Source organism: Bombus fervidus, chromosome 1, assembly GCF_041682495.2.
Source record: "Bombus fervidus isolate BK054 chromosome 1, iyBomFerv1, whole genome shotgun sequence".
Classification (NCBI taxonomy): Eukaryota; Metazoa; Arthropoda; class Insecta; order Hymenoptera; family Apidae; genus Bombus; species Bombus fervidus.
Window position 1 is genome coordinate 23040644 of NC_091517.1, and position 27111 is coordinate 23067754.

Genomic DNA, 27111 nt, shown 5'->3' on the forward strand with positions numbered 1-27111 from the left:
AGTTATGGTGGAGGAATAATTAAGAAAATTTACAAATTAAAATAATCTAATATAATTCTGATCGAATTAATATTTATTATATCTTTTGTATATTGGGCAAACGATATTATTTCGAGACCCTTGAGACAGCTTCGGTAAGCTCAATGGCTTACGCGCAGTTTATTTTACGATCTATTCGTCAGAAGGAAACTCACGCGCAAATATTCGACCACGCTTTTAAATTATTCTACCCTGCGGGAAGCGCAGTTTTCCGCACCCGTTAAACCGAACCCCGAAGATAGTTCCGGTCGATATTTCCACTCGGAGTACCTTTTCACGCGTTCCCAGCTTCGTTAGTAAGGATCTGGCAACTTCACCGCCGGAACCCTCGACTCGACCATCGGACAATTAAGGAAACGAGGGCTCGTTTCTTATCCTCGCGGGACAATAACACACCAATGGCGCTTCATTTGTCCACGATACAAAGAACGTTTCTTTCATTTATGATTCAGACATATACATATTTCGATTTTATTTCTTTCGAAGTGGGCAGCTTTTAGATTGCTCTAAACTCTTCCTATCGGAACAACTCTCCATTATCATTTATGGGATATAATGGTGTAAAAAGATAGTTTTTCTTTTCTAAATGGAATGATTATATATGTATACCTTTGTATTTCATTAAAGAAAGGATTCAAATGACCTTAAAGTAATGCGAAGTTAACAGAAGAAAATATCGTAAGAAAAATATAAACAAGTTCGTGTAATTTCTCTCATTTATCTATCAAATAACACATATCTATAGAAATTCTATATGATTTATAACGACAATACAAATGTAAACTACATACCTAAAAAAATTAATATTTTTTCATATGCAAAAAATTAATGTAATTAAGTAGTAGTATATTTTAGTTCCTAATTCTATCTGCTACACGTTTATTGCAATATTCGAAGAAATACAAAGCGACCTAACCTTCTATAAATATTTTATTAAACTATTTTCACTTTTATATACATATATGTATTCATGAACAGATCAGTAATTGTTTGACACAAGCATTCTTTCCAATAAATATTTTCTGTTCGAGTTGCTATTCATTGCAGTACTCTGTATACTAATCCCCCTAATAAGACGCGGAACGATATACGTACACGACACAATGAACACAATCGAAAGCGAGTTCTTAGTCTTCAAATTTCTATATCTAGTCGTAGTCCTAATAACCTGAATGTGTTATTGTCACGGTGATACATTTCTTATTCACTTCGACGTACACACGCGACATAAACATACAAGTTACACTGTTTATTTTTTCAATCGACCAACGTAGATGCTTCAAATGTGATACTCTCTTAAAAATAGTAACAAGGTCGAGCGTAAGAAAGCAACGAAAGAAACAAACAGTATATACATAGTATACAAAAAGGATTCAATTCTTTTTCGATAACATGCAATCTTATATAAGCTTACTCAAACACATTAAATTTTAGCTAATATATATATAAATATAACGTAATTAATGGTGTCGTATTCGTCAAGTAACTAACTATAAATAAATTTGTAAGAAAATAAGATAAAATATTGTTCAATACCGGACAAAATGGCGAGCTGGTGATCGTGGATATGGAAGGAATATGGAACGTGGAGTACTACGGCTTGGAGCGACGTAACTCGTACTACATTGCACATTAGTTAATAACTTATTAAGAATAAGACGTATTTTCACACCTCTCGAACAAAAACTTTCGTAAATATGATTCACTATCAAGTTTAACATAGGTGAACGATATGACTGACTTATCTGAGGACTCGTGTAACAGTGAGATTATTGGCGCGCTTTTCTAAGTTCGGGGCCCCTCGGCTATAGTCGGACGTGACGTCATCGAACTTCGGATTCCTCCGGATTTCGCATCGTAGAAAATAATAGGGCAAGTCCACAGTGGCTTATATTATTTAATAATATTCGAAGATTTACCGTACAGGATATATTGTATGTACTGTTTAGAATATTTTCATTTCACTAACACTATAACTAGACACGACTGTCATGATGATATTGATAGGACTGAAACCAACGTGAATATTTATATACAAGTTACAACCTAACCACAATCGTAGTAAGAAATAAACACAGGTATGAATAGTAATTTTAAATGTAAATTTAAAAAATGTTGCTACTGAATATTGAGAATTATTAATATATTGAACAACTTTTACGATCTCTGCAAAATGTATATTTATGCTAAATATCTTATATTATAGTTACTATTGGGTTGGCAACTGATTGCAGATTTTGTCATTAGGTGGTATTGACAACATCCACAATTACTTAGTTGCCAACCCAATATGTATACTTTTAGATTTGTTTCCAACTTTGTTTACTTTAAGTTAACCATCATTATATCTGTAAAACTTATATAAATTTAATCGTTAACAGTAAATTATCAAGTATCTTCAAATCTACCGCTATTTAAAACGTATAATTAATTGGAATTTGAAGGAAAATATACTTCAACAGTTTGCAACTTTCATAGTAACATTGTCCATGCACACTGAAACGTGATACGAGATTTAATTAATATATTACTTCGTTTAATTAATATTAACGTACGTAAATTTTCAATGATGAAACAGCAAATAATACAACGCTAGCGAAATCCTTAACTGATATTATATTCTGTCATGTTTGAATGTTTTATATGAAAAATATAATTTTGAGAAAAACGAATGCAACGACCTAAAACAAGTGGAGAATGACGGTAAAGTTATTTCATTTTTAATTTTATCTTGATTATTGTATTAGTAGAATTGTAGCTGCGTAAACCATTGATTTAACGAATATTATATTGAAACACAAATATATTTTAGGTTACTTGCTATTTGCAGTTAATCAATTATTATTCCACGATAATTTGATCCATCTCTTCATTTTCTCCAAACGATAATGTTACAAATACTACATAAAAGCATTTCGTATTACAAAACCTTGGTAATCGTTAAATCTAATTAAGAACTGACGTATCCATTTGATATCGACAATAATTTTTACTTAAAGCTTCGATAGAGGTAAGATTCAATCGTGGAATTTATCTTGAAGAAAAAACGAGACATTGATACTATTATCGTGAAGAGAAAACCTTCCGTGGCTTAAAGCTCTTTCACAAAGCTTCGAGAAACTCATTTTTCCGAGCTTGTACGCGGCTATCCGACCAGTGGAGATTTCCAAGCTCGATAACTTCTTATTCACATCATTCAGTCACTCTGAAATTCGTTATTGACATTATAATAAATTCATGATATTGAAATCTCGTTTTTTCATATGTTAATCTGGAAGCTTGTGTAAAGATGGAAACTCTCTGAAGGGGGAAGTGATCATGATTAATACGTAAAAGTGCAAAGATATACGAAATGTATACTGAATGTGAAAATATACAGAATAGAACATTCATTACGATATTCGGTAATCGAGACAAATTTTTGCTTATGCTTCACTTCTTTAGTTATATTTATGAAAACATAAATTTCCATAAACATCTTCAGTCTAGTGATAACAAATGATGAAAAACTATTCCATCGAAACTGTTGGTTATTCCAATGTATCAGATAGATGGACAAATTTTGTTGGTTCTTCCATTACATGAAATAAAATATGATTGTGTTCAATAGAAACTAATTCTGCAGAGTAACTACAGACGTCATACTTCAATAATATATAAAAGGACGATGGTTTTTTGTTTATTTTATGTCAATAATCGAAGTGGGGAAATATCACAGAATGAAATCATGTGTGTCGTTGTACGAGTTCAAGAAAGGGAGAGGTACAAGCTTGCAATGGCATTTATCCAGCGTATGGTAAAGCTATAAATAAAAGAACATGCTAGTGATGGTTTATTTGTCATCGCCCTGAGAATATTTCGCTTCAAGACCAATCGCAGTTAAATGTCAAACGTACTTACTGATGACTTCATAAGCTCTAAGGACTAACAATTCTCTGCAGAGGGATCAGTTAAGAAATAGATGGAAAGGAGTCGTAAAATTAAATTGTTAATGCGAAGTATGAGGTCACATTTTTTAAATAACGGAAAAGTTCGATGCTTAACTACGATCAACGCTAATACAACGAACAATAAAACATTAACACGATGCATTTTCTTATGAAACTTAATATGACTGTATAATAAGCAAATGTAGCCTAAAGCTACTGCAGCTACCCAAGGTTTATTTAAAAAAAATTGAAACGAAGTAAGTATGCATAGTGTTTGAAGAATAGTATGAGATGCATTTGTTCCATTCGCGTGTAAGACTGCAGAAATGAGAAGTTGTGAACTCGACGGAATTAAGCATGAAACGAAAATTTGCTTTAAACATCAAATATATGGGTAGGAAATATAGGAAATATATGGGTATGGCAGTAAGGAAGGTAAGGTAGAAATGTATAAAAATTGATATCAGAAGTTATTATAGTATAATGGAAGAAAGTAAGAGATGAATTAAAGAAAATATTATATTACTTAATATTTTTTTTAGAGGCAGGAAAACTATAAACTTTTATTGATTGGAAGAAATTAAGACAGGAAGGTACATTAAACTGGTAGGAAGCTATAAATTACGTATATTAAACCATATATGAATTTACAAGGATCCTTTTAACAGGTTAATTCTTTCCCGTCCTTGATGTTCAATGTCTAACGAAGGAAATTATTCATGAAGCGAGATAAGAAGTAGTTATGAATTAAAACCATGCGTGTGCGATTTTATTCCTGTGGAAGAAGTATTATATGTAGAGACGAATAGAATGTCAGAGACGCATGCGATGAATGTAAAATAATCCTCGAATCTATTTGAATAAGAAATTTTCTGCAGGACTTGGCTAGATTATGACTGACGCAATTTCTTTTAATTTTCAGAAATATTAAATCATATGCTGTAAAAATCAAATAGTTTTGCCATTCTAGAAAAATAACTTACAATCTACTTGTCATATTATACACTTCAACGCTATTTATATAAATTTACAATCTTCACAATCTACAATTTCTTATAATACAATAAAGTACAAAATATGTGCCAATAAAAACGAATATAAATACAAATGTGATACGTCAGTATCAGGAATGCATTGTATTCGAAGCAAAAATCCTCTTCTAGCAGAACAGAATATAGGTACGTAATGGTACAATAAGCCTGATAAAATATTATTCTTCAAATCAACATTAATTGCAACGTAATATTTTCCCAAGCCATTCAGTTTTACTGAGTCACTAACAAACGTTTCGTAATGGAAACAATCGGAATTGAACGACGCTCATGCATATCATACATATTCAGGACGTAGCGCGATAAAAATGACGAAACATCCCCGGTTCGACGTTACTTATATTCCCAGTACGTCCTACGACGATATATCAACGTCGCTATATCGTTCAACGAATTTTTCACGCGGAAAATTGCTTCCCCTCTTACGCATCTTCCCGATGTTCTTAACAGTGCTTCCTATTTCCAGTCGCATAAATACCTTCGCGACCGAATCAGCTATTACTCGAGCGAAACTACTGGAAGCACATCTCTGTTTCACGGTTAGAAGCAAAGTCTTTGCTGACTAATTTACTATCCCTTTGGAGTAAGCTTTATGGATATTTGAAGTCATCTCGCTCACACTCGTCCTAAGGCGTATACTCAAGATCGTGCAAAGATGAAGACGGGTCACTGTATGGAATATAGCATAGAGAGTGTATAGGGGAAGCATGAAGGATATCCACGATAGCGTCGTTGGTGAAGCGTGACAAAGCAAGGGTTTGCCACTCGAGGTTGGAGCTAGTGTCGAAGGGGAGTTGGAACGGTTCGTTGGACGCGGTGAGACTCCATATACTTCCCTCTGAGGGCTGAGGTTTCCGCGAGCGTAATGCTACCGTGTAAAACAGATGTAGCTGCGTACTGCGTTTGAATTTGAAATGTTCCCTACCTCAAGTCGTAATATGAAGGGGATTTACGAAAGACGTCTAACCGAGGTACTTGAATCGAGGATTTTAGGCGGCCGACAGAGAATATCTGAAGCCTCTGTATTGGTAATTACGCGACCCAGGTCGATTTATGTCTGACCTAAATTAAATCCTTCCAAGCGTAAATTTATCTATCGGTATAAGCGAAGGAACGCGACATGTGGAGTGTAAAATACATTCTACCTTTAAAGGGTTGTTCTGTAGATAGCGATAGAAGCAAGAGCGCTGTCACGTGACGATAGATAAAAGATTAAATTCTTCTGCCGTGTATATTAGAGTACATTAACGGGGGAATCTATAAATGTGACACAGGAATCGAATTAAGGATATTACCCGTGGAAAAAGTTCTCGCTGCTAACTCGAACCTTTTATCGAACTCTCTCTCTCTCTCTCTCTCTCTCTTTCTGTAATGTGCAATAAAGTTATTAGCATGAAAAAATTCCATCAAACGTAGGAAACGCTGTAACTTTTGTCAAAATTGATGAGTTTATAGAAATTTAACAATAGTACTAATGATACATTAAAAAGAAACTCACCCGTGTTATGTATGCAAATAACACTAATGATAAAATGTTAGAAAATTATGGTCCTCGAGAGACCTCGTGTCATGCGGGAGAATTCAATTTCTGTTTCTCGTTGAGTTGCTATCGTTCGAAATATGTACCGAATTGTTCGTTATCCGGTCGTTCTGTTTGCATTAGACCCAGAAGGGGAGTTAAGGACACTGACGAAATAGAGTTAATCGCGCTAAATTTACATAAACCAAGAGGATCGGGTGGAAGGAGATGTTAGAGCGCGGTTAGTGGGCGGATAACTATGGCGACCAACGCGAAACATTTTATCGCAACACAGTGGAGAAACTATGGAAGTACATCGGCGCGAAACGTTGGAAGTGTGGAGAAAGTCGATAGCTGCGATCAGATTCACTACCAAATTTAAATTAAATTTGGGAAATTCACTCGATCAGTGACGCAGTTTTACAGAGGGGACTGAACGACTGTTAATTTCAGTTAAATCGAACGTGACAGACGTCTACAAATGAAACGGGGCATAATGTTGAAGAAGGGAGACAAGAGAAGACAAAGAATACAATTAAATGCTAAACATTTCCCATTACGCGTTTGGAAATAAAGTTCAGTTTTCAGCCCGAAGAGAATGGGAATAATTCGCGATAGAAAAAGAGGATGTGGAATGGTGTTATGAGACTTAGTGAGTGTCATAGACGTCGAGGAGCAAAGAGAAATCACGATGGCGGAAGTGACGCGTTGAAGGGAAAACTACGATAATGAGAGGAAAGAAGGAAACGAGTAGATGAGAAAAAAAGAATCTCAGCAGGATCGTGGAACGCAAACAAATAATTGGATGACTGAAATGGGAATGAACTTTTCTAATTATTCATGCGGTTGCGTGTTTTTCGTCTGCGTCGTTTTAGAAATTAATCATTTTTATTTCCACTCGCCGAGCGCACAAGCGATTAACTCTCTTCTTGCGCGTCCTTGTTCATTGCTCTATTTCCCGTTGAAAATTCCCAGACTCGCTTTATGGCGTTCCGAGTGAGCAAAATTTCTAAAAGGTTACGGCGATAGTGGCGGGTTACCTGTCGGCATAAGATGGGAACAGTAAAGGTGAAAGGGTCAAACGAGGGATAGATATCTAGAGACGATGCTAAGAAAGATGAACGCGACGAACGATCGAATATCGCATAAACGAAAACGTGTAAGGACAGACCTGGATTGTCCTTTCCCTTCTTACGTTCCGTAACTTCATCGTGCGTAAAAAGGTACAATATATGATGATATATGATTAATATACAATGTGTCATAACTTTACCAGCCAAACGTTGATGGAATTTTCTATAGATACGAATAAAAGGACATGTTGCATAGGTATAGGATGTTTGTAATGTTCATCAAAAATACGAAATATGAAAAGAATATTGTAAGACAAAAATAGATCCACTATAAATGTTTCGTCTCAATGAATCGGTCAACTCTTCGTATCAGTTCGTCATGTATATTGATATTTGTTTAGTATATCGCTTTTACAAAGTTACTTACACGTAAAAATATAGAGGTACGGACAAATTGTATTCTCAATTTTTGTCAAAAATAATTCCAGTAAAGCTTCAAGCGATCTATGTTTATGCAACATGTTAAATCCATAATTCTATGGAACTTCTTGACAAAATTTGATCGAAGAAACTGAAACATCTGGTAGCCTATAAATATATAATACATAATTATTATAAACATAATATATAATATATACAGATATATAATAATGCAATTTTCTACGAAAGATCTTTCACCAAAGTATCGAAATCTACCATTTGTTTCTCAATGTATACGCCAAACACCCGGTTCACGATCAATCATCACAATATCACTGTTTAATCCTAAAACGAAATAATCGTTCTATTGCCATCGAGTTTTCTCCCCTCGCTAAGCCGACAGTCGGCCGCATTGGCATTTGCGAATTCACTTACGACGGTGCTTCTATCTTAATCAGTGTGCCCAAAACAATCTCCCTCGCTTCGACCAAACATCCCCTATCGAAATCGTATTCGCCGTAGGGTAATCGGTGATCCCTACGACTTTCCTCTCAAAGAAACTGTCTTCGATGCTTACCTAAGGGTGAATAGTACTCACGAGGATAGGGAAACTTGTCGATTTCGCGGAACGAAGAGAAAAAGCGAACGAAGATACGAGTGGAACCGATGGCAGAATGAACGAACGGACGAACGAACCAGCAAACAGAAGAACGACAAGGATGACAGAAATGAGAGTAACGATAGAAAAAGAGAGAAATCTGGGAACGGTGAAAGGGAGGGAGAAGAATGATCGACGTGCAATAAGATGGAAAGAGAAGAGAAGAGAGGGGAGAGAGAGAGAGAGAGAGTAGTGAGAGGGCGACGTAGCGGGTCGACAGGAGGGTTTGGAGCGGCGTGGAGAGCGAGAGGAGGAAACTCGACGAGAGGTGGAGGTTTGGAATGGTTCAGTTGTAGCGGTACCGCGGCTCAGGTCGCACGTGTGTCTCCGTTTTCGCGTAGATCGCGTTCGCGTGTTGGCGTTCGCGCGTGTATCATTCGCTCCGTCCCGCTCGCTCCCTTGCTCGCTTCGCGTCGATCTTTCCCTCGTGGCGTCATTCGTGGGTTCAGCCGGCGCGTCCCTCTTGCCGCACGAGTCCGCCGCGTGACGTCTGACCAAGCACGCGGTTCTTCCACTCGCGCGTTGCGCACCTCTTCCGCTCAAAGTTTCCTATCGCCGATCCGCAATCATCGCCACTTCGATGGCGATGCAGAATTTTTCAAACGTGATTTGATCATTCGGTGGATTGTTCGGGATCTCGTCGATCTGACACAATCGACGAAGAGCAATCGAGGATAAAGTTTGTTTACCGGTGGTTGGATTTTGACAGGATGGCTCGTTTGACGGATTGCCGGGACGACGAGTAACGTGATGTAGAAACGGAGAAGTCAGTCACGTTGAGTCTGTTGTTTGCAAAATTGCGAACGGATTTCCGTGCGAACTGTCGAATAGCAAAAAGGATAATCCTGGATGGGTTATTAATAAAGAGTGACGCAGCCACAGGAAGAGGAAATGCTCGATCGAAGCGGCAACGACGCGGATAATCTTGGATGAAGTATAAATAAATATTATCGAGAAAGCGACCAAACTTGCGTAATCCTCGCGACTAGAGTTACCAGGCTCGAGCAGGTGCATGCGACGGGCGCATCTGGTTAAATGACACCTGTGCGAGCGTAGTCGTGTAGACGCGTGAAACGATCGACGAATGATCGTCTCTGGATCCCGATAATCAGCGAATGCAAAGTGATCGATCGTCGTATGAAAAGGTGCGCGCCGTGCGCGTGCCGGCTTCGCGAGAGTGCCGGCGCGCCGGTGCACGAGCGGGTAAACTGAATTTAACGTTATGGTAACGTGAATCGATCGCAGAATACCTTCACCCCTCGTCATCACGATTTTCCGTGTTCGTGCATGCACGTAACGGCCATCGTAAAAACTCCGCGAAGAAGGCGAAAAGGTAATTGAACTATCGGCCCGTGTTCCCCCTCCCCCTACAATTTTCAGGCTAAATTACCCCGGAGAAACTTTGTCGACTTTCCATTCTTGATAACATCTCCAACTTGCACGAGCAAATTCGAGTGGTTCACGCGGTCTCTCGCGAAATTTCCCGTGCGTGCACTTCTCAGTGGTGAGATCCATCTGATCGATCCGACCGGTCAGACTTCAAAGACGAGTACTAGCAAAGAGAAAGGGGTGAGAACCGCATACACGACCGCACGTTAGGTTCACTCGGAAGAATCCTCGCGATGGACACGTGTTAATACGCTGTCGGTCGTTTGGAGGTGATCAATCAGCTCGAAGAGTCTCTGTACCGGGGAATCGAGTACGTCTATCAAAAGAAGCTGGTAGAAGATTAATGCCTTACCTACTTAAGGTTAACGAGCGGATGTGAACGTGTATATTTAATAGCGCCGATTAAGGTTGAATACTAATTTGCTTATAATCGTGCATCTATAACGATATAAATAAAATTAACGCCAATAATGTATTAAACTTGGAAGTCTCGTCGATTCGTCGAATTTATCTTTCATCTATGCGGTATTCAAAGTAGCCATTTTTCACGTACGTCCCTTCGATCGAAGAAGGATCGAGGGATCGTTCGATGCATAACTGATTCCGAGAAGCTGCGCGTATTTCCCAGAAATTTCGGACACGTACGTGACAGGAAAGATTACGAATCGGTGCAACGAACGAGTAGACTGACGACGAGGATTCTCTTAGGTCGTTTGCTCGCGGGGATCGTTAGCTTGTAATCGACACTGAGGTCAGCGTTCGCGGCATAAATTTTTGTGCTGGCGGAAACCTTATCGAGCCGCGTGCTGCTCGGAACGTTCACGAAGGTGTGAAAAAGAAGGAAAAAGAGAATAAGAAGGAAAGTTGGTCTGTTTGTCTGGTCGATAGAGCTACTGGTATATTTATGTTCCACGAGAGTCCGAAGATTTACTAGAGAAATGATGAAAACTGACATCGATGACCCTTGTAAGAATAACGTAGCACGTTGCTGGCGCGTTCGAAATGTTTTAGAATCCACAGGTCGATAAATTCAAGATCGACAACTTTGGAAACTAGTAGAAACTTCCTCGAGACCGAAATCATCGGTGGTTGAAAGAAATTGGCAGGAATTGATCGAAGGAGGACGTAAAGAAATTCTATCGAAAAGTGATGAAACGGAGAATCGTGTAACTAACGTTTATTAATCGCTGTCTTAGGAAGAAACTTAAGTGGTATCGGAATTAGAAGATACCGTGCATTCGCAGGCGTTCCATCAACGTGAAATTAATCGGATTACGAGTCGACGTAGTTAGTAAACGAGAAAAGAACGAATTACGACGATTGTTCAACGGACAATTGGACTACTTGTTTCGGTGTAATTCGAAGAATCTGGACGTAAAGGGATAGTGAACGGGACGCGAGATGCGTTGAGAAAGTTACCACGGAGGAAAGAGAAGAATGCTCGTAATCCTTAGCTGGAAATCAGCACGGCCGAAAGCAATTCCAGAAGATAAACAAGTTCGCTGGGAAGCACCGGATGCAGCGATTGTCATTGAAGTTGATCAAACCTCGGAATAGTTTAATGGCCACGATATCAGTTAAACGGGCGAAACTCCTCTCAACATCTCGTTGGAAATACACTGCGGTTTAAACTTTTTAATAGAAATAAACAATCTTTTGAGTAAAAACTCACTAAAATAAAAAAAAAAAGGAAAAAAATCATGCGATAAAAATTAATAAAAACAATCAATAATTGAAGTTGTCAGATGGTTTTAAAGGCACGGGAAATCGACGTTAAAGAGGAAATCAAATCAAACGCTCGAAAGTATGTGAGAAATACCAAAGAAAATGACACGTGAAACGCGGTAATCCGAACTGGAATAGAAGCTGGCACGCAACAGTGTGCCTGAAGGAGTCTTCTCAAGTCTCTTCAGGGACGTTGAACAAATTACTCGGGCATACACTGGGAACGCTCGAGAGCAAGAGGAAAGCCATTATCAAACAATTGCTCTACAAAGGGGAACCTTCTCTATTTTCTTGTACAGAACCTTCCAACGTAAACGTGACGTTCGTGTTACGATCGAAATCCGCGAGATCTTATATACTGAACGATCAAATAATCCTTCCAATCCCAAACTTTCGAACTTTAAACGACAAGAAGAAAAGGGTAGTCGATTAAAGCTGGGCTGATTCACGCGAATTTCGACGATTAACCGCAATTACAGCTACGTAGCTCGTGTTCTAGCGTTTTCAGACGGCGAGCGACGAGTGGAGGATTTCGTGAAACGAGTATATCTACCAGCGCGACGTGTTTCATGGCCTGGAAGTAATCCGTGGAAGCTTTTCGAAGCTTCGAGCGCCAGCGGTATTGGTTCGTTAAAGAACCGAAAGAAGTTGGGGCGCAAAGGTAAACAGAGGGGAAAAGGGTAAAATCGAAGTTTCGTTGGAACGTTGGCGAGCAAGGGAAAAATCGTGTGTCACGGACGAGCTACTTTGTACTTTGTCGAGTGAACGGTGTGCAAGTGGAACCGGATGTAACGGGGGTGTCAGTCAACGGCAATGACGAGTATCGAATTCACGTTGTCAGGCTGTCGTGATAAAAACTTGGCAACGATAGTAAAAGTCTGTTGGAGATCGTCGCGTGGCTAAGTAGACTGGCGGCGCGGGCATGGTGCGGAAGTAGGTTTTCTTTCTTCCGGCTTCTGCTAGAGAAGCGCAGTACAAGTGGCTCCGAAGAGGACGATGATGTCTAGACAAAGCAAAGATCCCGTGCAGAAGTGCCACTCGGACCCAGGTGCTGCAAGTACCGGCAGTACTCCTTGCAGCCCTGGTAAGCGAATTTCTCGCAGAGTAGTGCCAGGAATTCCAAGCTCTTCCAACACACGCAAATGTGTTCTCACCTTGGACGGCTACAGCTACGTGATCGGTAAGTACCGAACCACGATAAGACTCGACTTCTATCGTCCAGCCAGATAGAGCAAGGGCAGGTGGAGAACGAAAGAGGGAAAGGGCTTTGCTTATCTTTCGTTCTTGATGGCGTGGCGCGTACAAGGTATTATCGTCGTTATGTTATACGACCCCGATGGAGCCAAATCTTCCATCTAGTCAGAATCTTCTTTTCGTTCCTTATTTTTTATCGGCGATATGATTACGGCGAGTCTTCTCATATTTTTAGTGGTTCGATCGAACGAGCCACAAATCATCCGGGATTGTTTTTTATTCGATAGCGTCCGGATGTTACGGCGAGTTTCTTTGAGACGAAAGTCCACGTAAACTTGGACGACAGTTGTGGGTCAACGAGAACGGCTGTTTTTCTTTATTGCTGTATTCCGTGCTATCACCGGCATTCCTCTGTCGCTGTACAGGCTCATTTGCAAAAATAATCAAAAGTTTATTACTCGGAAAGTACACGCAAGAGCGTCTCGTCCGAGAGTTTCGCTTGTACGAGTGTAATTATTCTTCTCTGGTACCCAGCACGCTCGGTGACTGGTGCAACGTCAACTTCGTGATTTCAACGACCTCGTAAATCCTGTGTTCTTGCTTATACGTAATCGTGCCGTGTCTCGTCTTTTGTCCTAATTAAGCGAAATACCCGTACACAGGCTCGAGATTCAAAACGGGTAACCATGGTCGGAAGAAAAAAGGGAAAAACACCGGGTAAGCTTGATTAATTGAGAAACGCGCGAGTGGCTAAGCAGAGAAGCGCGAACACCTTTGAATTTCGCGAACCGTGTTTGTACGTGGATTTCTCGTTGAATCGATTAACGAATACGGCCGGTTTATTATCATCGACGAAGAAACTCGTTGTTAATCGAACGTTATTATGTGCATTTCAATATTATACATATTAAATTGAACTTTAGAGAGTACGGAAATTCGCAGATTTCGTTCGATCCTGTTTTCATCGGATAAATTATTATTTACTCGTGTTTGTGCAATATTTAGCTTTTCATTCTCACATTCTGTCAACTTTTATGCTCTAGAGCCAATGGTTTTGCAAGGTATATTTAATTTTGCGACTCAAAAGAGTGATATCTTTTATGCACGTTAATGAAGGTTGTCTATTTTTCGATAAATTTTTATGTCATTGTGGATCCAAACTCAGTTAATCGTGTCCTTTTATAGTTTACTTCTGATGCAAATTCATATTGTTATTAATTTAAACATTTTTGTCTAAACACGAATAACGTAATCTGTCGTAGTAATTATATATTTATATTTATTTGACCAGTGTGTTCCAGCCTGATTTCCTCATATTTTTATTCTTTATTATATATTATTATATATATTTATTATAGATAGTTATAAAAATAACAAATAACGCGTCTATACCATTAGCCTCATAAATATTATATTTTATATTTCGAGGAATAATAATGATCTAATAATCATAATTATCTTTACTTTTTCAATTTTATTTATTTTATTTGAAATAATTAAATTTAACACCTGTCGAATGTAAACGTTTCGTGAACAATTCGCAACCGAGTTTAGAGATTATTCGGTGTTTCTTCTTAAGTTCGAGAATATTTTCAAACTTTCTGTTCCACTATTCGTAAATGGAATATGGCTTTTTATAAACACAAATACTCATACACATGGCAAACAGCACGTTTCGGCTTTTTCCCTCTTGCCTTCCATTACGTGACATACGACTTATAAGATAAAACTGTAATGTCACGTCAAAAATAAAAATATTAGGTTGCTCGGAAAGTGCCGTCGCCACATTTTGCTTCTATATTTTCAAAACGAAGTTTCCACAAATCACATACGGTTGAATCGTATATTTTCACATAAACAACATAAGCTACGAAAAAACGGTATATTATTTTGGGGAGAAATTATTTCGTCTTGAAAATTTGATTGGCAAATTGTTCCCTCGCACGATACACTGCCAAGAATTATAAATATTATCGTACCATGAAAAGCTGTATACCAAGTTCTTTTATAATATAGAATTGAAAAATACATTTCATGATTGATAGATTGCTTCGATTTTTATACAATTTTTTGTCAGGAGAAACGTTCAACACTTTCAATCAGGCAGTAAATACACTAGGCAAAAGAATATTTGGAAAACAAAAATGAAAAATTCAGTAGCGATGGAATAAATGAACCGCCAAATAGCTGGAACAATGAATGCTCTAATCGTTGAATACAATAAATGTTACAATAAGGAATATTACACGGAAGACTAATCAATGGAAATTATTGTTGTGAAGTTGTGAGTCAGGTTTCCATCTCATCGTAAACATTCCTGCCGCGTATATGGTCGCCACAAACAGTACATTTTTCGGCATTGATGCCACCGTACCGCCACAGTTTAGATCGCCGATCGAATTCAGCCGAATACAGCGACACCCATTGTAACCGAATGACCCATTCTTCCTCGGTGTCAAAAGTTATCGAAGGCGAATAGAAGGCAACCTCGTTTGTCGAGCTCTTAATTCACTTGCAGTTCATTTACATTGAACTTTGTGTTCGAAGCAAATCTATTTACGACGCGGAGCAATGTTGCTGCGATGGTAACAACGTCCTCTCGACTACGACGACCACGACCACGACGATGAACTGCACGTGCTCTTCGTTATAAAACAAGCAAGCAAAGTGGAGACGGGAAACTCGAGACAGAGAAGCAAGAAAGAATAGAAAAAAAAAAATGCGAAAGAAAGGGGAGGAAGGGACATTTACATCGCGTGCTACGTAGCGCGCGAGAAATTACGGGGAAATATTTTTAACGAAAGAACTTGCAACGCGGCGCACGAAATTACGAAATGTCTGAAAGCAAGTGATTTTATCATTTTTACTGGCTTCAGGTTCTCCCTCTAACACCGTTGTTGTATTTTCTTTTCATCCGTCAACCGTTTGAAATTAACCCACGTTTACACACCGCATTCACTTCCCTCCGAGAAGAATCAAAGTCGTAAAGCCCGGCTCGCTTCTCTAATTGTTCAATTTTTTACCTGGTCTACCAAGAACAGAAGTTCGGAACTTTTCTACTTTACGATTGTTTCGATCGTGAATTATGAATTTATTTCTTCTCGTACCATAATATTCTGAAGAATACCATACTGTAACTGTAAATATTACGTGGAATAATTTATGTTCAGGTTATAACATTCGACGATGTATTTATCGTTCCCTTTTATCTGCATTTGTATCGATATAATAACGAGAGTTATAACAAAAGAAGTAAAATAAGTACTGTATAACATAAGAAACATATTACGATTTACGTGTTTTGTCTGTCGTCCGTCATAATATTTGTATCGTAACCGTCTATTTACGATTGCTGGAATTCAGCGTTGCTCCACTCATCTAATTTCACGTATATATTCTAGAAACGTGTTTCTGCACAAATTATTCTAATATTGTGTTTTTAATTATTTCATGTGAGCGAAATTTGGTATCTGTCCTATCATGATAAATAATACGATAAATAATAGGACGAATTTCTAATAAAAATGGATATGATTGTACGATTTGTTCCAAATGACTAACAAGGTAATTTACTAAGACATTAGGAAGAATAGTACAAGTATAATGTATGGGTGATATACAAAATTATCCATAGCATCGTTAATCATTTATACAAATCTATTTGTCTCGTCGACTTAATTTTCTAAAACAACTTTAGAAAACTGAATACTTCTAATAATTAATTAACGTATTAGTTAACAATTAACGTCTAATAATCAATTAGATGTAATAAACGTATTACATCTAATTTTTAAATTCCACATTTGTTAATTTTTATTGCATACGATCCATCCAGATGTTTTCAGAAATATTGAGTCAGATATAATCCATACATCTACCATTAATCGTCTGCTCTTTACGTAACAATGGGAAACTGCGTTCAGTCCTGTGACATTGCTACTTTCGAGACAAGAGTGTTTCCAATAATCTTAGTTCCAGCGGCCGTGATAATGTCAGTACGTCCGAGATTGTTCTCAATATCATTTCTCTTTTGTTTTAGTGGAAAATTCTCTAGAATCCCCATGGATTTGGAGAATGTCATTGGACGTTTAAAAACTAGCACAGACTGCAAAATCGAGTATCCTTTGCCATTTATTTTCTGTTTTGCTCGTTTTTCTCGATTTTCTCGATTTTCGCAACGACTTTTGTTCCTTTCTTCGCTTCTTCTTTCCCGCAGAGACTTTTCTACCAGCGGAAATCCAAATAGAGTACTCTTCTCCTGGTCGAGAAAACAACACGCGAATTCGCCATATATCCGAATCCACCCCACTGTATCCGATCGTTGACGTAAATACAAGTATTTTCTCGCGATGAAAGTTTCGATGGAATAATTAATTTAATTATATAAATCATTATATTCGATATTCTTGGTATTCGATATAACATGCAACGTTATCTAAACGTTAATTTTGAAAAGAGGATATTTCAAAGTGTCTCTTGAGATTACCTTTAAATTTTTCATTCTTTCGCACAATTGGAAATTCAAAGGAATTATAAAAGATCGAAACAGCGCAGCATTCTTAAGAGTTAACGCGTCTGCGATTCGTCACAGTCCGTTTATCCTCGAATAAATGACAGCATCCGTCATTAGTCGAATGATTACGTTATTACGAATCGTTTCACGAATCGTTCTCGAGATATTCCTTTCTCGCAGTCGAGTTTGCACGCGAATGGATTTTTACAAGTTGAGTCGCTGCAGCTTTTCTTCGAAAAAGCGAGCTTCGTCGTGCATTTAGCTTCTGACAATATTATCTCTTCCTTTGCACCGATACTATGCCGTGATATTGCACGTGAAAAGTTCGGTTAGCGTACTCTTACGAAAGGATCTAGAGTCGTGCGACGCGGTGAGACAGCCTTGATATATGAATATAATTTCTCTGAGCATGGACGTGGTAGAGGAAAATATTCTTGCATCTTTGATGGATAACGAAAATTCATGTTACGCTAGGATTTATGTAGTTTCTTTTCAACCATACGTACGCTGGTAGGAACATTTCGTCAAACATCTATGTTTAGCAGGATATAAAGTATCTTTTGCGATTACATGAACATATCAAGTTATCGATCAAGATATATCAATGTATCAAACATCAAAATCGATCGTGAGAACTTTTTCTTACTTTTCCATCATTACACGATGACTTGTGAATTTTATCAGACAAGAAATAATCGCGGATCTGTTTACGAATATCGTTGTTTTATCACTTATTGTATGGTCCATGGTAAACATTTTTTCCTTGAATATATAACATTTCTGTAGCTGTTTGAAACTTCTTGCAACCAATTTTCAGAGAAAGAATTTATAAATATTACACCGTTTTTGCTATCGAAGATAAAAGGGGCAGTATACGAGTACGTGGAATTTACTTAGTTGTTTATTAAGAGTTATATAAGCACGTGTAATTATCACACCATGTATCGTGTACTTGCTTCATTAGTAACCTCATTACAGCAAAAAGTCCACTTCATATATTCTTCGAGTCGTAAGTGTGAGTGAGCTGTCGATGGCGTACTTCGAGTAAACTTCTTCTTAATCAAATAGAACAAATAAAAGAGGAGCACCGTGATCTGTGAATAAATAAATGAAATTCATGGTTCTTTGCCTTCGGATCATGCGATATGACTATTTACTAGACGATCAGTTTATTAATATTTTTTACTTCGAAGCAATTCTCATTTAATTAATCACGGTCTCTTGTTTATTGACGTATACATTTAATTCAGTTTTATAGAACATAGAGCAGAGAAACTTAGTTATTATACGAAATACTGAGAACAAGAACGGGCCAATCTGAATATTTAACAAACTGAGCGAGTAATTTCTTGTCTAAAATGTTTGATTTACAAAAATTGGATGCCTCTATTTTTGTATAATTAATACGGCTCGTTGGTGAAAATTAATCGGTATAAATTAATGCTATGAATTTTTATTTAAAAAGATGTACCTTCGTGTTTCCTCGCGTACTTGCTTATTATCTTAGTTGCTAGTTTAGTTAATAAAATATTTCCCATTCATATGTATCCATAAAGCGGAAATAAATTACTATTTATAACTTATTTAATAAGTTACAAGATTCTATAAAATATTAGCAGAAACGCGAAACATCTTCCATCTCTGAAATAAAATGAAAACGAGAGGATAGTTTTAAGGAAATGCAAATTGTAATAAAAATTATTCAGATGCGTGCTGCTCCTTGGAAATTGAAATCGGAGTTTCCGAGTTCCCAAACTGTGGTATCTCTAATTGTTAAATTAAATTTGCACGCCTGGCCATTCCGGGTCACCAAGTTTCTGAAGTTTTAAAGGTGACACGATCTTCGATCGAATCAGGAATTCCTCTAAATATATTCGTCAGCTACTTTCAAGTTTTATTATAGTCCTGTCATTATCCGTGTTTCGGCCGGCAGCCGAATATGAAAATTTTATTAATCGTCGTCATTAAATGATACACGTGTCTTTGAAGAGAGAAAGGAAAAGGCAGTTGGTTTAAACATGTTCAAGAAGGATACATGTATATGGTTGAGATAATAATTTCTCTACTGGAGGTTCCGCTTTGTCAAAAAACGATTACGTTGCCTATAACCCTCTTAATTACGCCATCATATCGTTAAAGAAACCCCCGGGCAATTTCACGTGTATCGTTCCGATCAACTCTCCGATCGAATTCCTTTTCAATAATCACGTGATCGGGTTACGTTTCGAAATAGAAATATTTTCTTCCTTTTATTAGCAAATAAGCTAAATGACATTGATCATTCTGATCTATTCTGATCTATCATAATCTCTAATACATTTGCTCGATAGACTATGGTTTTTGTTCAGGAAGAATTTGAAGACGAAAAATGCATAGAACGCACATTTGCAAAAATATATAAAATAATCAAAGTATCGTATATGTTAGAAGCAGACTGTTGGTATGCATTTATGACAAAGGTAAAAATGTGCAGGAATCTAAGTAGGTGAATACAACAGTATGGCGAAGGTAAAGTACGTGTCGGTATGTTTAGAAAATAGTACATGTTGAGGTTATTAGATGTGTGAACAAAGGAACGCGTGGATAAATTGTAAGGTAGAAAATATATTTTAATACAGAAGTGTAAATACAAGAAGGAATATGATTTGAGCTGGTCCAGATCCGCACGCTAGCAGCGTTACCCTATGACCGAAAGCCCCGAAGCCATCGTCGCCTGTCTGCTGTTTATGGTTTGCCTTCGTCCCAGTCTTTTGTCTATACGCTGTCGATAGCTTCAGTGCTTGAAAAAAGTAAAAAGACCAGATATAGAGTTTTCTTAGAAGTAGTGACCATTTTAACAGTATATGCTTTTATATTCTTCAAGTTTCGATGTTTCATCTTCTTGTGAAAAAGATAAATTTGAATAAATATCGACAATCTAACAATTAATTTCTAATATTGATCAAGTCCAGCCATTGTTAGCTTATAAACTTTGTACGAGTCAAGCCTTTCGTTAGAAATGTTATTGGATAAATTAGATATTTGAAATACGAACGAGCTGAACATGATATAGCAGAATTTTTTTTTCTTTTTTTAATTTGCGTTTATTTTACAATCAATTCTCGTTAGAGAATTTTAAGTAAATTTATCTGACGTGGTACTATGACATGATTAATAAGTGTTTATAATATGTTTGATTCTACTTGAATCTAGTGCTTAGGTCTAAGATGTAATGTCTTTTTAGCCTGCGGATCTGTTCCGACGTGTCGAGTAGTTGAGTAATTAGAGGGTTTTGGTGGTTGTTAACTCTTGTACTATGTCTATTGCTGAATTTTGATATTTCTTCTTTGACTGTGGGTATCTCGAAGTCGTGATGTATCGTTTCGTTGGTGACGTACCAAGGTGCGTCTATTAGGGATCTTAAGGTTTTCGATTGGAATCGTTGGAGAATTTCTACGTTGGAATTACTTGCTGTTCCCCATAGTGTATAGCAGAATTGAATCTTGAGTTTTTAAAAGCACGCACCATCGTTTTATGATTTTCTAACGTGTCATATATTCCTAAGTGGCTTTAACTTGGCGAATTTGAAACAAGCCTGCGTGAATTGTTATAGATAGTCAAATTGCTATACGGAGAGATGCAATTAATTAAGATGGTTCAACAGTGAGAAGTCTTAATAGAAGTAAGCGAAATTTGATAGTCTGAACTTTATTGCGAAATTAGATTATTCACGTTGGAAGGAAATAGACTCGCTGTAGATATGATCTTGTATTGTTCCACTATTTCTATTCTGTTCTCTAATTTTCGTAATTAATGCTCTCATTTACTTTCACGTGTAACATCGAATTTTCTTCTGTTATGAGAAATCACGAATGAAATTATGAAACGAGTAAAGTTATTGGCATACTTGCTACAGAGACACGCAAGAAAGTAATAATAACATCTTGCAATATTAATAAAATAATTACTTAATAATTAATGCAATATTAGTTCAATTGTGTAGGAGGAATCTGAGAAACAGACCAATGACGAATATTTTACGTGCATGCAAAGTAGCTTAAAAATACGAACAAATTTCAATACTTAAGAAAATATTGTTACAAATGATGGAAGAATTCCACGGAGAACAAACACGTGCGTTATAACATCGAGAGTAACGTCAAGATGTCTATGAACAATATCATAATTACAATGAACCAATCGTACATTCCAACATACCTGTAAATCATATCTCTTCGTAAAGCTTTTTATTGGATTTCGAAATTTTCAATTGCGTCGTTTTCGCGTCTCTGTGATTTGCGTCGCTCGAAACGTAATATACTAAATGTAATACACTGCCGTGTAAAAGCATTCTGCGCAACATAAAGGAAGATATAAATGAGAAATATTTCACGTAATACGTAGAATGCTGAGAGGACGCGATATATATTTTTAGAAGAAAAAGGTTCTTCATCAAGAACGGTCACGATTATACCATCAAGTTGCCTGTATCCATGACAATGGAACGCCATGATTTTTCTTACGTCGGCCAGTCACTTTACAACGTCCACGCAGAAATTGACCATCTCGAAATTGAGTCGCCACCATTAGTTGCTTAACCCTCCTGGTCGTTCATTCCCTCTCCTTTGGACCTACAAGGATGTCGATTGGCTCCCAAAAACTTATACCAGTTCCCTCTTCTCTTCTTCCTCTAGGTCGAGTTCTATAAAAAACGAAGTAACCCTGGGTGACCCGACAGTTTCGCTTTCACAAGTAACAGATTATGTCTTCAAGGAGAAGATCCTCAGGAGAGAGGCAACGTCCCTGATTTGAAAGAGATCTGGCCCCATTTCGAGCGCCGTTCCCAGCGGAGACGCGAATCCGAAAAAGTCCAGTCAGCACGAAGAAACCTGTCGAATTTCATGTAGATGTTTTGATTATTCCGATTGTCTGGCTTAGGCTGTGCTTACTGTACTCCTGTACGATCGCCTTGGAGTATCGTGCGCATAACTTCACCTGTTGTATTAAATCGCATAACGATTATACACGACGATAATAGCAACAAAGAACGTTGATTACAAGTAACAATAATAGATGATGGTTTCTAAGAATCTATCAATCGTCAACAATTTGCATATATCGATCAAATTCATACATCGTGACGACAGATTCACTGAAACGTCCGGATACTTACCTATGATCGGCAGTGCATGTTTCTACTTATAGTGTAGGATATACTTTAGCGTCTTGATGGGTGTCGCTTCAAGGACAGCGCGATCAATTCACCAAGCAACGAGTATAGACTGATCGGATTAAATTAAAGGCTGGCCTGTTATTCGTGCACAGTTGTCTTGACCCCGGACGTTATCGTCGGATTCAATTTAGAGAGTCGATGCAGTCAAGTGAAACTATGCGCACACAGAGGTTAAGGCTATTAGTCCTCGGGGCAGCGTGCACATCGTTATATTCTAGTTTTGATGCTGGCACGGATGCTGTTTCGATGTTAATCGATTTTCGTCGTTCGAAAGTTACATCGATCTAGCAAGTGTAAGTGTAACGTCGATTTAATTATATGTTTGAACTGTTTCTCTATTGAATGGACGGTTCATTACTGATATTTTGTTGTTGCATAAGGGGGCTGGAGTTGTAAATGTTCAGCTCGTTAATTCCGATTCATCACTATGAGGCGTCGAACGAATCGAAGCTAGGGGGAGGAGCTGAGAAAGTTTTAATCAACTTTTCAGATGAACACACGAGAAAGTTTCTATGAAGCGGATTAATCGAGTAGTGTTGCTATAACGCAACGAGATAACTATTAGGCTGTAACGTGCGAACGATTAAGAATCATAATGATGTACGTTAGCTACCAATTTCCACAAGGTAGCGTGTTCTACTTTTATGATTATAAAAATTTCATTATATTTTTTTCAACTTATGAAAATGTATCGGGTCAAAGTTATGGCTTGATTAATACTCAAATACACATTCTGAAATTCTTGAATTATACCACTGTGCTTTTTTAGCCCGTCGCACACGTACGACGACCACAGTGAAACAATACGATAAATTTTCGTTGACTTTCAGAGATTTATGCCACTTAAGTATCGTAACGTGAAATAATCGATGAAGGGAATAACCCGATACAATCGAAGATACAAGCCTTTCGAAAATAGATGACAAATAAATGATAAATGTTCTGTTACGTCAAAATGTAACACAGTTTTTGCTTTTTTCGACGCTTAAACAATTTACGATTTCACGCTTCAAGGGCAGCAATCAATTAAGCACGCGTAGAAATTAGATACGGGACCGAATTAGAAATTCCATCTATTCGCGATGGAAGCGCGGGCAGCGTCTCGCGCACGACCATATGACTGTGTCACCGTTTCATTTCCTGGCTACGCGATGAACGCAATATTGCCGAACGCCTGCCCCAAAAAGCGTTATCTGCGGTGACGATTCTAATAATCGAGCATCGATTCGCGATTGCCCGTATATTGTCGCTCGATTGTTCCCGAGATTCCATTTAACGCCAAGTTTGCCATCTATTATTACTACATTTAAATTTCGATAGCTCTACGTGGAAAGCAAGGAATTTTTAATAGCGAGTATTAATTAAAACTTTATTCACTACTTTTATTATTTCCTTGCCTCAACCAGGAAATTAAAATATGAATTTATTCATCTCGGAATATCTTTATTTATGGATCGACGGTGTTTTAATACGTGGATTTATCTTTATTGAAAATGAATTATATCATATTCGTGTCATATTTATGAAAAACACAACAAAACTGTTACATAATACATTTGAGACTCTTCCTGCCAAATACGTATAATAAATCGTTATTGTATTATCTTATCAATTCCTATCATATTTCTCGAGAAAAAGACAGTTACGAATTTCAGTCTGTGAGTTTTTGCTGCCGCATGTAAATTACAGTTACACTTCTCTTTATTACGATGCGGGGTAAAATAAGAGCAGGCACTAACAACGAAACTTCGCGGCGAAATACCAACGAGAAAACGTTCTGCAGATATTGCTTGGTTAAGAAGAAAAAGACACGGAATTGCAGCGGCGTGCAATTCCTAAAGTCACGACTGCATCGTAACTTACAGTCACGTTAGATATAGTGCCTATTCGATAGTGGCTCGCGTAGATTAAACCGTAAAATCGGTATCGCACGTTAACGAGATATTCGTCAGGGAAGACATCGAATTCCACGTAGAATTTGATACACGTGGATATTGTATTTGACAATGCTGTTTTTTCGCTCCTTTTTTAAACGTTACGATGTTCTGTGGTTGGTAGCATGGAATTGCACTGTATACCTGTGTACAATGCCTTTTGTAATAAAAGTTATTCTATTGAACGAGACTTCGTGTAGTTTAAACATTTATTTGAAATTTTAGAAACTCTCATGAATAAATTGTGAATGTGTATTTATGAAAAAGAGAGTAGAAGTGTAAAGATACGCGCGGTATGCTAAAATATGTTAAGTTTCGTGAAAAATTGGTCGAAGATTCCGATACTTTCAGAGTCGTCCAGAAAAATTTATTTTAAAGCGGGTAATAAAAATAAATATTCAATATCCTTCGATATGCTATTGGATACGATATCGAGGAGCTACAAATTTCAAAAACTGTATATATAATCAGTTTGCACGATTTGTACGAACATATCTTTCGAGCTGAAATTTTTATCGATCGCGCCCTGATTAAATTTTTGAAATATTATTCGATAATTGCAATTAACAAACCTATCGATGAAATGAAAAACTATTATTCATTCTTATTATTCCCTTCATTAGCCTAATATTCCTCTTTCAATTCAAACGATCTATAGAAAATTAGATTTCGCTATAGAATATTGGATGATATAATTATAGCAATGAAATCTCCTTTTACCGTATAAAACACGATAATATTGCTATTTTACAATTACGCTAATTCGATCACTTTGTGTTATTTATATTCATTGGATGAATATTCTCGTTAAAAGTGGTTAGAAGGTTAGAATCGTTAGCAAAAATTAGAAACGATAGTACAGAAATATGGCTGTAGATCGTAAGGGTAATGTTAATTCTGTAAGCGTAAAGTCCATTAATTAGAGTGTAATTTTATTGAAACGTAGCCAACGTTAAAAAAAAAAGATGCATTATGGCAATTTCGTTCGTTAGTTCGTTAAATCATTCTATTATGCCGTAATTGTACTGATAACTTCATCCTGCAATTTTCGTTCATCGAATCGTTTGCACTCTTATGCATCCAGTCCTACGCAGGCTAATTTTCTAACCGGAATGTAGTACGATCAGTATACGTTTCCATAATATTGACTCTTCAATTAAATCGCAAGATAATTACTGTTTTTTCGGTAATAATAAATAGAAGTACGTCTTCGATCAGTTTATTAGAATTGTCACTTCTGACAGATTCCCTGGAATTTTCGAAACAAATAATTTATAGCGTACAAAATATTTAAAATTGCAATCGGAGAGAGGAATCAACAATTAGCAACAATTCTTTCTTGAATCTTCCTCTAATTTCTACGTTGCGTAATAATGTTTTCGCGTATTCAATTCAGTTTAATTTCCTTTAATTCTTCGGCGAATCGAAACTCGTTATTGGACCGCGTGGAAGGTAAAATTACCAGGAACTTGATTCCTGAGATTGCCGCTGGTTCGGCTGACTCTGAAGAAGTTTAAGATGTCAAGTATTTTTCAACGATGTTTCTCGAAAATGCTTGGACATTTACTAATCTTTCATTAACTTTGAAACGAGAAATTGGTGGGTTAGAAAATTGGACATTTATAAAAATAGCTTAATTTTCTGATAGACAAACTGAAATATGTGCTTAGTAATTGTTTAGAATTTTGTTAGCTATCTATTAGTTGTATTAATATACAATTGGTATTGAAATATTCTTTCAATTTAGCGTGATCCTTTTTCAGATTCATTTACATCCTGGCCTAGATTCTAGAAATATACGAGACATGTACCAAAAGTTACAATTCCCTCGGCATAACGAGTTTAATTTACTTCAAACAAATTATTCGTCCGAAGCTTCGGCGAACGTTCAACAAATATTTTTTAAACTCCAATTTCGCTTTATGCTCTCATACACGCTAGAGGTTATAAAGTAAATCAACAGATTTAGTTTACCGTTTCCAATGGTAAACTTTCAGTTTTATCAGTTCCATTTGGGTTCGCCATTTTCAATGAATCCTATTGATCTGTATATTCGTTCTACTCTGTATAGAAGGCAAACCAAATATATACTTATCGCTACACAAAGTGTTTGCCAGCTTCCACTAATTTTTTAACAAAGCCAAGATAAACAAGCAGCTGAGAACTACATGTTAGATAATATACTGTAGGTATAAACGATCGTATGAAAAGCACGCGGTTAACGTTCCTGTAAACTAATTAAAGGATGGTAGGGTCTGTGAATTTCGAGTTCCCAACTGTACAGGGTGCTTAAAAAAACTTGGCGTCAAATTTCCGTAGCATGTAGTACTCATCGAAACGCGCAAAAGAGCGTTATAACGTGAAATACTCATTTGTCAAATATTTTATTCGAGAAATGCTCGTGGCCGATTTAGACCCACGTTCGTTAAGATCCTCTTGCCACGACCCAACTTT

General features: G+C 37.2%; 2 protein-coding genes and 1 long non-coding RNA gene across 6 annotated transcripts in view; 2 read left to right on the forward strand and 1 right to left on the reverse strand.

The window, feature by feature from the left end:
- LOC139998244 (probable ATP-dependent RNA helicase DHX34) overlaps positions 1-13928 on the reverse strand; it is a 156310-nt gene extending 142382 nt beyond the window's left edge. For both annotated transcript variants that reach the window (XM_072022669.1, XM_072022660.1), the window contains exon 1: positions 13917-13928. The gene's annotated coding sequence lies outside the window, so the exon portion shown is untranslated. The remainder of the gene's footprint in view (positions 1-13916) is intronic.
- LOC139985625 (uncharacterized) lies at positions 1317-7920 on the forward strand. 2 transcript variants are annotated; one of them, XR_011799458.1, is made up of 6 exons: positions 1317-2117; positions 2618-4403; positions 4511-4574; positions 4637-4802; positions 4891-5146; positions 5224-7920. It is a non-coding gene; the product is annotated as an uncharacterized lncRNA (long non-coding RNA). The 2 variants fall into 2 exon arrangements; XR_011799457.1 differs by lacking the exon at positions 1317-2117 and having other exon boundaries at positions 2328-4403.
- The window catches only part of LOC139998290 (dual specificity calcium/calmodulin-dependent 3',5'-cyclic nucleotide phosphodiesterase 1), a 99130-nt gene continuing 80998 nt past the window's right edge, over positions 8980-27111 (forward strand). The window contains exon 1 of one of the 2 annotated variants that reach the window (XM_072022748.1): positions 8980-12984. In XM_072022748.1, the coding sequence (XP_071878849.1) occupies positions 12801-12984 (184 nt within the window). In that variant the 5' untranslated portion in view covers positions 8980-12800. The remainder of the gene's footprint in view (positions 12985-27111) is intronic. The other variant, XM_072022751.1, reaches the window with a different exon arrangement.